This window comes from Taudactylus pleione, unplaced genomic scaffold (genome assembly GCF_031769625.1).
Source record: "Taudactylus pleione unplaced genomic scaffold, aTauple2 ptg001760l, whole genome shotgun sequence".
Lineage (NCBI taxonomy): Eukaryota > Metazoa > Chordata > Amphibia > Anura > Myobatrachidae > Taudactylus > Taudactylus pleione.
This window is the reverse complement of record NW_028286157.1, coordinates 122,216-134,524: the sequence shown is the minus strand read 5'-3', so window position 1 is coordinate 134,524 and position 12,309 is coordinate 122,216. Positions and strand designations below refer to the sequence as shown.

The window sequence follows — 12,309 nt, the reverse complement described above, 5'->3', positions numbered from 1 at the left end:
ATTATTAGCGGCAGGTGTATTATAGAATAGGCTATTAGCGGCAGGTGTATTATAGAATAGATTATTAGCGGCAGGTGTATTCTAGAATAGATTATTAGCGGCAGGTGTTTTCTAGAATAGGCTATTAGCGGCAGGTGTTTTCTAGAATAGATTATTAGCGGCAGGTGTATTCTAGAATAGATTATTAGCGGCAGGTGTCTTCTAGAATAGATTATTAGCGGCAGGTGTCTTCTAGAATAGATTATTAGCGGCAGGTGTCTTCTAGAATAGATTATTAGCGGCAGGTGTATTCTAGAATAGATTATTAGCGGCAGGTGTATTATAGAATAGGCTATTAGCGGCAGGTGTTTTCTAGAATAGATTATTAGCGGCAGGTGTGTATTCTAGAATAGATTATTAGCGGCAGGTGTGTATTCTAGGATAGATTATTAGCGGCAGGTGTATTCTAGAATAGATTATTAGCGGCAGGTGTGTATTCTAGAATAGATTATTAGCGGCAGGTGTGTATTCTAGAATAGATTATTAGCGGTAGGTGTCTTCTAGAATAGGCTATTAGCGGCAGGTGTATTATAGAATAGGCTATTAGCGGCAGGTGTTTTCTAGAATAGATTATTAGCGGCAGGTGTTTTCTAGAATAGATTATTAGCGGCAGGTGTATTCTAGAATAGATTATTAGCGGCAGGTGTATTCTAGAATAGATTATTAGCGGCAGGTGTATTCTAGAATAGATTATTAGCGGCAGGTGTATTATAGAATAGGCTATTAGCGGCAGGTGTATTCTAGAATAGATTATTAGCGGCAGGTGTATTATAGAATAGATTATTAGCGGCAGGTGTATTATAGAATAGATTATTAGCGGCAGGTGTATTATAGAATAGATTATTAGCGGCAGGTGTTTTCTAGAGTAGAATATTAGCGGCAGGTGTATTCTAGAATAGATTATTAGCGGCAGGTGTATTCTAGAATAGATTATTAGCGGCAGGTGTATTCTAGAATAGATTATTAGCGGCAGGTGTATTATAGAATAGGCTATTAGCGGCAGGTGTATTCTAGAATAGATTATTATGGCAGGTGTATTCTAGAATAGATTATTAGCGGCAGGTGTCTTCTAGAATAGGCTATTAGTGGCAGGTGTCTTCTAGAATAGGCTATTAGCGGCAGGTGTCTTCTAGAATAGATTATTAGCGGCAGGTGTATTCTAGAATAGATTATTAGCGGCAGGTGTCTTCTAGAATAGGCTATTAGCGGCAGGTGTATTCTAGAATAGATTATTAGCGGCAGGTGTATTATAGAATAGGCTATTAGCGGCAGGTGTATTCTAGAATAGATTATTATGGCAGGTGTATTCTAGAATAGATTATTAGCGGCAGGTGTATTATAGAATAGGCTATTAGCGGCAGGTGTCTTCTAGAATAGGCTATTAGCGGCAGGTGTCTTCTAGAATAGGCTATTAGCGGCAGGTGTATTCTAGAATAGATTTATAGCGGCAGGTGTATTCTAGAATAGATTATTAGCAGCAGGTGTATTCTAGAATAGATTATTAGCAGCAGGTGTATTCTAGAATAGATTATTAGCGGCAGGTGTATTCTAGAATAGGCTATTAGCGGCAGGTGTTTTCTAGAATAGATTATTATGGCAGGTGTATTCTAGAATAGGCTATTAGCGGCAGGTGTTTTCTAGAATAGGCTATTAGCGGCAGGTGTCTTCTAGAATAGATTATTAGCGGCAGGTGTATTCTAGAATAGATTATTATGGCAGGTGTATTCTAGAATAGGCTATTAGCGGCAGGTGTATTCTAGAATAGATTATTAGCGGCAGGTGTATTCTAGAATAGAATTATAGCGGCAGGTGTATTCTAGAATAGAATTATAGCGGCAGGTGTATTCTAGAATAGAATTATAGCGGCAGGTGTATACTAGAATTATAGCGGCAGGTGTATTATCGAATAGGCTATTAGCGGCAGGTGTATTCTAGAATAGATTTATAGCGGCAGGTGGTTTTGAAGAATAGAATTATAGCGGCAGGTGTATTATAGAATAGATTTATAGCGACAGGTGCACAAATGCAGAATTTTTAAAAACTTACTTTAGGGACACCAAAATATGCTAGTACCCATTTTCATGTACCCCAAATTTGATGGGACCACTTAAAAAATACGAAAATAATAACCTAAGTGCTCTTCTGCATCACTTCTTCAATGTCGGGAAAAAACACCTGCTGCGGCTATTTAAATCCCCGACTTTCAATTAAAGGCTAAAACGGGGGTACCCATAGTGTTCCCCCCATGTTTTTACTACTTTAGGGGGGGTCCTACAATTTTTTTAAGGAAAAATTCGTAACTTTACGCAAATCCAACTTCGGAGTTTCCCGTTTTCGTTAATTTTATATTGAATACGGTTATAAGCGGGAGCGCGCCCGATACTTTAACGCAGGTAAAAACTCCTATATGAAACGTTAACTTCGACAGTGAAGTTAACGTTTCATATTGAATACCCCTGATAGTGTTCAGTGCATTGCAGCAATAAAAGCTTATTAGACTACAGTTGGAGTATATTCCATTTATGACCCCGCAGCACCACCTTGCCACACATTCATCACAAACCTTTCTGACCATCTGTACCAGCACCGGTACTGGGAGAACCAGCAGGATCTGCAACATAGTGTTCACAAAGTCCCTGATACTGTGCCCATGTGTTGTATTTGAGGTGGAGAGGAGAGCAAGGGTGCGCATTACGGTCAAGTAACGCCATAAAGAACACCCATCCTACAGATAATATGGGGTTAACCCATTAAGACTATAAAAACTTTTGGGACCATTAACACGATTCTTTACATACAAGAAACTTATGCGTTTGTGGACATTGGACATTTAAGAACACCCAACCTACAGATTCAAAGTCGGGACGTTTGTTACCCATTAGGAACATAAAGGTTTTTTCATAATTATATGGTGACATCCCTTAGTCAGCGCACACTAAGACTGCCCCAAAGCGCAACACTACTATCTCTGCTCATTGTATTAATTACAGGTTGGGATACCTCTACAAGTGGAGCAGCTAGGTACGACCTTGAGATAAGACCAAGAGCGCTGGATACCCATACCCTTATAATATCGATGTTACACGTCGGCGGACGGATATGGGAAGGCAGCATTGGGCGTCCCTATGCCCGGCTGCGCTTGGGAAGGCATTAGCATATTTTAGTAACTGCGGTCCGTGAGAGAACACAGCGGAGATATCATTAGCGTCTATCTCAGAATCAGGCCCTGTGTGTGTGACTGAGCCGCTCTGCGCAGTGACTAACGTGATGTCATTAGCGTCTATCTCAGAATCAGGCCCCTGTGTGTGTGACTGAGCCGCTCTGCGCAGTAACGAAGGCGATGTCATTAGCGTCTATCTCAGAATCAGGCCCTGTGTGTGTGACTGAGCCGCTCTGCGCAGTGATGAACGTGATGTCATTAGCGTCTATCTCAGAATCAGCCCCTGTGTGTGTGACTGAGCTGTTCTGCGCAGTGACGAACGTGATGTCATTAGCGTCTATCTCAGAATCAGCCCGTGTGTGTGACTGAGCTGCTCTGCGCAGTGACGAACGTGATGTCATTAGCGTCTATCTCAGAATCAGCCCGTGTCTGTGACTGAGCTGCTCTGCGCAGTCTCGAAGGTGATGTCATTAGCGTCTATCTCAGAATCAGGCCCTGTGTGTGTGACTGAGCCGCTCTGCGCAGTGACGAACGTGATGTCATTAGTGTCTATCTCAGAATCAGGCCCTGTGTTGTGACTGAGCCGCTCTGCGCAGTAACGAACGTGATGTCATTAGCGTCCATCTCAGAATGAGGCCCTGTGTTGTGACTGAGCCGCTCTGCGCAGTAACGAAGGCGATGTCATTAGCGTCTATCTCAGAATCAGGCCCTGTGTGTGTGACTGAGCCGCTCTGCGCAGTGATGAACGTGATGTCATTAGCGTCTATCTCAGAATCAGCCCCTGTGTGTGTGACTGAGCTGTTCTGCGCAGTGACGAACGTGATGTCATTAGCGTCTATCTCAGAATCAGCCCGTGTGTGTGACTGAGCTGCTCTGCGCAGTGACGAACGTGATGTCATTAGCGTCTATCTCAGAATCAGCCCGTGTCTGTGACTGAGCTGCTCTGCGCAGTCTCGAAGGTGATGTCATTAGCGTCTATCTCAGAATCAGGCCCTGTGTGTGTGACTGAGCCGCTCTGCGCAGTGACGAACGTGATGTCATTAGTGTCTATCTCAGAATCAGGCCCTGTGTTGTGACTGAGCCGCTCTGCGCAGTAACGAACGTGATGTCATTAGCGTCCATCTCAGAATGAGGCCCTGTGTTGTGACTGAGCCGCTCTGCGCAGTAACGAAGGCGATGTGCACACAGACTGAGCAGTACGTTGGGTCAGCAATGGATTTATGCAATAACCTGTGAGATGCGGATACGGGCACCATTCCTGCCAGTTAGTCGGTGAGGCAATCTTGCCCGCACCGGCATCTCCCCGGATATTACGTATGGCTCATGGGGTCTATTTGAGGTGTAATTGGAGAAATATTTAACATGTCAGCATTTCTAGGCCTCTCATTGGACGTCTATCTGTACCTAGCTCCAAGCACTGACATACGTCCCCCCATTGTAATCTGCATGTAGTACGGACACACAGTTACATGGACACACGGACCAGCTGTGAGGAGAAGAAGTACCTGGGCTGGATCTGGCCAGCGTCACACTGTGGTCATGACCTTCAGGGACCCTGTATGAAATCTCATTATCTTTTTTTTAAGTGCCTGAGAGGCTTTCACTTTAAACATTTGTGGGTGCCCTTCAGCATCCCGGGGGGGCAGCTGCATAGGCCAGACAAGGTCCCCCTCTTCCTCCTTCTCTTCCCCTTCTGAATCCACCCTGGCCTCTCCCTCCGGCACCCCTGCGCTGATCTCAGCGGTGGATCGCCACTTTCTGCATGGAGGACCTATCCTTACTGATGGACCTCTAGCTTCTCTGCCCAACGTGTAACAGCGGCCACCTCGGGGATCCCCCCATTCCTGCACAAAGCCTTGATGATCTGCCCACCCCTCCGTTTGGGCCCTGGTATGTGCCCAACTCTCTTTATGATTTCTGGGATTAACCCACCCGTCTAGGTTTCCTCTGGACCCCTCCCAAACTTCCTTATGGACCCCGAGATCTACATTTTCCTCTGGCTGCTGACTAGGGTCCCTTAGACTAGTCTCAGATAAGGACCGTGGAGTCCTTCGCCCACCCCTTTTGCGTGGTGGCTCCTCAGCAGAAAGACATTTCCTCGGAGGTCTTGGTGGAGACCCTTCCACGCTGTGGCCCTTTAAGAGAGGGGGGTGCTTTCTGCGTGGGCCCCGATGAGGTGGGGTGCAAGAGGAATTGGCCATTCTACATGCAGGGGCAGGCGGGGGAGGACGCTCTGTACTAACGGAGCGTAGGTAGGGGGTTCGGAGCTGGCGACGCAGAAGAGAAAGGATATAGCCTTCAGCTCGGCGAGTGGGAGGAGGGGGAGGAGGAGGAGGTGGTGGAGGAGGTGGAGGAGATGAGGGAGAGGGGTAAGGAGCAGACATTGAACGAGGCACCAGAAGACGAGAAGAGGAGGAACGAGGGTGGTGGGATCCCACAACCAGATCACCTGAGGGTAGAAAGAAGAGTGGGGCAGTTATATATAAGAGGAGGACAGGGGGTGGCAGAATATTCTGTGGCTGCAGTTATGGTGCGTCTCACCTGCGCTCTTGGGGCGCTCACTAGCGTAATGCATGCGAGCCTCCGTCTGTCCTGCGCGAGATGGACGATCCACAAACACGTCACATGACTCGGGGCCCTCCGCTTCATACTCCGCTGTGGAGGGGGGAGAAAAGTAAGTGTTAGGTCACCACTTCATTACCCACTGACGCATTTATATCTGTTGGGCTCAATCCTATTAACTGCGAAGGGGGCGAGTTACCATCGCAACAACTCTGGCAAGGGCACCACAACTCACCCCGCTCGCAACCCGATTTCGCCCCAGACTCACGGTATTATGTACGCAGCCCCGTGTGACATACAGCCGTCACTCGCGGCTAATATGATGGAGCCCATTATATCCACAAACACCTGGTTAGCCTCAGTTACATTATACATAAGCACACCTAGGATATAGAGATGACAGCCAGATCGTTCCATCTAAGCCGCCATCAGAGGCGCAGATGATTATCAGACACAGCGCAGCTTCAGACTGGCCACACAGGAAACACGCTACTAATCCAACGCTTGCAGCAATTAGAATCTGAGCTTTCTGTGAGGAAGCCGCTATTCCTACGGGAATCATCCCACACGGCAGATGGGCCCACAGGCCTGCAGCACCGTAATAGGCAGCGACAAAATGTTTTTTAAAAAGAAACGCTCTATCCGACCAGACACAGAACACGCAGACACAAAACACGCAGACACAGAACACGCAGACACAGAACACGCAGACACAGAACACGCAGACAAGGAGGTCGCCACAGTGCTAATGAGCACTGCGCATCCAGGAGAGAAAGACCTCACATAGATCATATGGACAATAGTATTATTATGGCTGTGGAGTCAAAACTTACTATATAAATATCAGCGATCACATTAACGCAAGTAAAAGGCGTCTCTGCCTCGCCATTCCCAGGCTGACAGGCGCCCCTCTGTGTCAGTCTCACGCATCTCTGAACACGAACCTGATTATTACCTTACAGAAAGGAAACGCTAAACGGCAGGAGGAGAAAGCCAATAAATTGTTGGTGACCAAGAATAAAAAATACCTGGAGACCAGCACAGCAGTGTTTGTTCTCTGTTCTGAAAACAATAAAGTTGTGTTCAAAACAGAAAAAGAACTAGCGGCATAGTGACGTGTCCTGTGTGTAGACTGACCTGCGCGGGTGTAAGTAACAGATAACATGATACTAATACCGATGGTAGGGGTACAGAACAGGCCGGGGATAAGCGAGGAGTACTAACTAAGCTAATGTACCGCAGGCACAATGGGGTATCTATAATGGGTACATGGTGTGCCACTACACTGCGATAATTACCCCACTATACTGCGAATTACCCCATGCTACTGCTGTCACCCACTACACTGAGATAATTACCCCACTATACTGCGAATTACCCCATGCTACTGCTGTCACCCACTACACTGATAATTACCCCATGCTACTGCTGTCACCCACTACACTGAGATAATTACCCCATGCTACTGCTGTCACCCACTACACTGATAATTACCCCATGCTGCTGCTGTCACCCACTACACTGATAATTACCCCATGCTGCTGCTGACACCCACTACACTGAGATAATTACCCCATGCTGCTGCTGACACCCACTACACTGAGATAATTACCCCATGCTGCTGCTGTCACCCACTACACTGAGATAATTACCCCATGCTACTGCTGTCACCCACTACACTGAGATAATTACCCCATGCTACTGCTGTCACCCACTACACTGAGATAATTACCCCATGCTACTGCTGTCACCCACTACACTGAGACAATTACCCCATGCTGCTGCTGTCACCCACTACACTGATAATTACCCCATGCTGCTGCTGACACCCACTACACTGAGATAATTACCCCATGCTGCTGCTGACACCCACTACACTGAGATAATTACCCCATGCTGCTGCTGTCACCCACTACACTGAGATAATTACCCCATGCTACTGCTGTCACCCACTACACTGAGACAATTACCCCATGCTACTGCTGTCACCCACTACACTGAGACAATTACCCCATGCTGCTGCTGTCACCCACTACACTGAGATAATTACCCCATGCTACTGCAGTCACCCACTACACTGAGACAATTACCCCATGCTACTGCTGTCACCCACTACACTGAGATAATTACCCCATGCTACTGCTGTCACCCCCTACACTGAGATAATTACCCCATGCTACTGCTGTCACCCACTACACTGAGACAATTACCCCATGCTACTGCTGTCACCCACTACACTGAGACAATTACCCCATGCTGCTGCTGTCACCCACTACACTGCGATAATTACCCCATGCTACTGCTGTCACCCACTACACTGCGATAATTACCCCATGCTACTGCTGTCACCCACTACACTGCGATAATTACCCCATGCTGCTGCTGTCACCCACTACACTGCGATAATTACCCCATGCTGCTGCAGTCACCCACTACACTGCGATAATTACCCCATGCTGCTGCAGTCACCCACTACACTGCGATAATTACCCCATGCTGCTGCAGTCACCCACTACACTGCGATAATTACCCCATGCTGCTGCAGTCACCCACTACACTGCGATGATTACCCCATGCTGCTGCTGTCACCCACTACACTGCGATGATTACCCCATGCTGCTGCTGTCACCCACTACACTGCGATAATTACCCCATGCTGCTGCTGTCACCCACTACACTGCGATGATTACCCCATGCTGCTGCTGTCACCCACTACACTGCGATAATTACCCCATGCTGCTGCTGTCACCCACTACACTGCGATGATTACCCCATGCTGCTGTCACACACTACACTGCGATGATTACCAGTTACCCCATGCGGCCATCACACACTACACTGCGATGATTACCAGTCACCACATGCGGCCATCACACAATACACTGCGATGATTACCAGTCACCACATGCGGCCATCACACAATACACTGCGATGATTACCAGTCACCACATGCGGCCATCACACAATACACTGCGATGATTACCAGTCACCACATGCGGCCATCACACACTACACTGCGATGATTACCATTCACCACATGCGGCCATCACACACTACACTGCGAGGATTACCAGTTACCACATGCGGCCATCACACACTACACTGCGAGGATTACCAGTTACCACATGCGGCCATCACACACTACACTGCGAGGATTACCAGTTACCACATGCGGCCATCACACACTACACTGCGAGGATTACCAGTCACCACATGCGGCCATCACACAATACACTGCGAGGATTACCAGTTACCACATGCGGCCATCACACACTACACTGCGAGGATTACCAGTCACCACATGCGGCCGTCACACTGGGATATTAAACCTTAATGATATCATGTTGCACAGAATTACCCTCAGGTTCAAATTCTTTGTCTAGAGAGGATGTAGGTAAAATGTACATTTGTCACTATGAGGGATTTAGAGTTGAAGTTGTGGTGTACAGAGCGCAGAGCCCAGGTTATAGCACCACAAAACCTATCCCTATGTATCAATGCCCATTTCCCTATAGAGTGTGAGCCTGCGAGCAGGACCCTCCTACCACTGTCTGTTACACCACAGTCTCGTTTTAGCACTGTTTTGTTCACAAACGGAATATGCTAGTGCTGTATAAGTAACGGTTATTAAATAATACATAATGCTCTAGTTATCCTATAGCTACATATGTACTTCTCTATTGGAGGGCCAGCTGCGCTATGTACTATTGATGTTATATACTGGTGACGTGGTGTAGAGATGGGTAATATCACAGACACTGATCACTGCTGGCAGCGTACTGGCAAAGCATGACACATCCGCAATGTGCAGGACAGTACATATGGAGGACCAGCTGCGCCATGTACTATGATGTTATGCGCTGGTGACGTGGTGTAGAGATGGGTAATATCACAGACACTGATCACTGCTGGCAGCGTACTGGCAAAGCATGACACATCCGCAGTGTGCAGGACATTACATATGGAGGACCAGCTGCGCTATGTACTATTGAGGTTATACACTGGTGACGTGGTGTAGAGATGGGTAATATCAGACGCTGATCACTGCTGGCAGCGTACTGGCAAAGCATGACACATCCGCAATGTGCAGGACAGTACATATGGAGGACCAGCTGCGCTATGTACTATTGATGTTATACACTGGTGACGTGGTGTAGAGATGGGTAATATCACAGACGCTGATCACTGCTGGCAACGTACTGGCAAAGCATGACACATCCGCAATGTGCAGGACAGTACATATGGAGGACTTTGGTGGGTGTAAGAGATGGGGCGGTCTGACGGGCGAGGTAGGGGGAGAAGGGGAATGGGAGCAGCGCTCTGTACAAGGTTTGGCAGGTTATGGGGATCTCCGCAGGGAGCGGCTATGGGGGAAGAAGCTGGAATCATTCTGGCCACATAGTAGCAGTAATCTGTGCAGGGTATCAGCCGCTGGATTTAGAGATCTTGTCCTTGGACCGTGGGCACTGACTACAGACCCTGCACCCCAAACACTCTCACATTGACATTGAAGTGGTTAAATCTAAATACAGACACTCAGAGAGACACCAGTGTAGATCTATTCTTTACCTTACAGAACCATCAAACAGGCCGAGAGACAGACTTACAGTCTCCTAGGTAACGGATACGGTCAGTCTGTAAGGAAAGATCCTTCTTGTCATCCCAATTTCCCCTCCTTTCACAATGGCAGTCCCCAATTTCTACCTAGACTAACACTTGCCTGGTTTGCTGACAACTGTCCCTCTTTTTCTCCTGATATAGATTTTATGTTAATTTAGGCCCCTATAGATCACATACCGGTCTGTCCATCCATATGTGACACCATGATGGGTTCCTGGCTCTGTGGCGGCTGTGCTCTACGTACAGTACAGAGTATGGAGGACAGAAAGAATATGGCGGCTCCATCCAGGAAGGGTAAGCGAGTCGCGTAATTCTCGGGGAGTCATACGATGCGTCGGTGTACACGCGAGGACTGAGGGGGCCGCACTAACTGCAGAATGTAAACCTACATGTACCTGTAACATTCATAAAGGCTTCTTTATTATATACACAGAAAGCAGCGATATCAGACATGAGAGGATCAGGAAGGGGGGGCCGAGGTAATATAAATGGCGTAATACATTATAACATACAGCGCGGTACTGAGAGTCATCCGCTTACACTTCCCATCTATGAGGACACAGTCGCTGTACACACAACAACAGCAGCAGCATCAGCAGAAATTAATTCCAGCAATTTCCGTCCGATGCGAACGCCGCGCCGGCTGATTGATCTGATGGATCCGGTCCATGGAGCAGGACTCCGCAGTGTCAGCAGTTATCTCAGGTAACTCCAATACCAAACTCTATAAACCCCGGAGCCCCCAGGACAGACAGGAGCACATTGTATTACTGCTGCATGTTCTCCCACAGTAACAATAATCTCTACACCTGTGACGCCATCGCTACCACAAAACTCAAAGCGATCACCGCTCAGTCCTCCACGTGCTGCGCAAAGCGTCACAGGTTCTGTACTGTCTGCAGTGCTGGCCAGCGAACGCATTTGCCTCTTCTGTGGCTGTATGAGGAGGGATGGGACTAATGTGCCTGACACACCGGCCGACATGCCAGTGTGTACGGATAGCTCTGTGAACGACGTCAATCAGACTTATTGCGTCGGCTGTGCAGCACAGATGATGGCAAATATATTTGCCCGTCGTGCTATGTGTACGGGCGGTCGGACGACCATCCGTATACTTGTTGCACAGGTCGCACCCCCCGACCATGTATGGGGGTCACCGCTCCCCCATTCCATAAAGTGATCGCAATCAGCAATGTATGGGGGTCACCGCTCGCCCATTCCATAAAGTGATCGCAATCAGCAATGTATGGGGGTCACCGCTCGCCCATTCCATAAAGTGATCGCAATCAGCAATGTATGGGGGTCACCGCTCCCCCCATTCCATAAAGTGATCGCAATCAGCAATGTATGGGGGTCACCGCTCGCCCATTCCATAAAGTGATCGCAATCAGCAATGTATGGGGGTCACCGCTCGCCCATTCCATAAAGTGATCGCAATCAGCAATGTATGGGGGTCACCGCTCGCCCATTCCATAAAGTGATCGCAATCAGCAATGTATGGGGGTCACCGCTCGCCCATTCCATAAAGTGATCGCAATCAGCAATGTATGGGGGTCACCGCTCGCCCATTCCATAAAGTGATCGCAATCAGCAATGTATGGGGGTCACCGCTCCCCCATTCTATAAAGTGATCGCAATCAGCAATGTATGGGGGTCACCGCTCGCCCATTCTATAAGTTGATCGCAATCAGCAAATTGGGATTTCCAACATGTGGGATTTTGCTGATCAATCGAGGGAATGGAGGCAGCAGGAAGTCACAGACAGAGTTATATAGTGGGAGGAGCAGGGACCTTAGCAGCACAGAGTATATCAGGAGATGAGTGATGTGGTATAAGGCATTAGTAAATGTGCCATTTCTAAAGGTCATTTAGTGTTAAGGGGTAAACTTAAAGACCTACAAACTGTAGTGGATAGATAACATGTAATA

At 47.8% G+C, this 12,309-nt stretch overlaps 1 protein-coding gene across 1 annotated transcript in view; it reads right to left on the bottom strand.

The window, feature by feature from the left end:
• Nucleotides 1-2,974: 2,974 nt before the first annotated feature.
• DACT3 (dishevelled binding antagonist of beta catenin 3) overlaps nt 2,975-12,309 on the bottom strand; it is a 44,698-nt gene continuing 35,363 nt past the window's right edge. Inside the window, exons 3-4 of the mRNA XM_088464703.1 lie at nt 5,741-5,854; nt 2,975-5,648 (exon numbers count right to left, since the gene is read on the bottom strand). Of these exons, the coding sequence (XP_088320829.1) occupies nt 4,726-5,648; nt 5,741-5,854 (1,037 nt within the window). The 3' untranslated portion in view covers nt 2,975-4,725. The remainder of the gene's footprint in view (nt 5,649-5,740; nt 5,855-12,309) is intronic.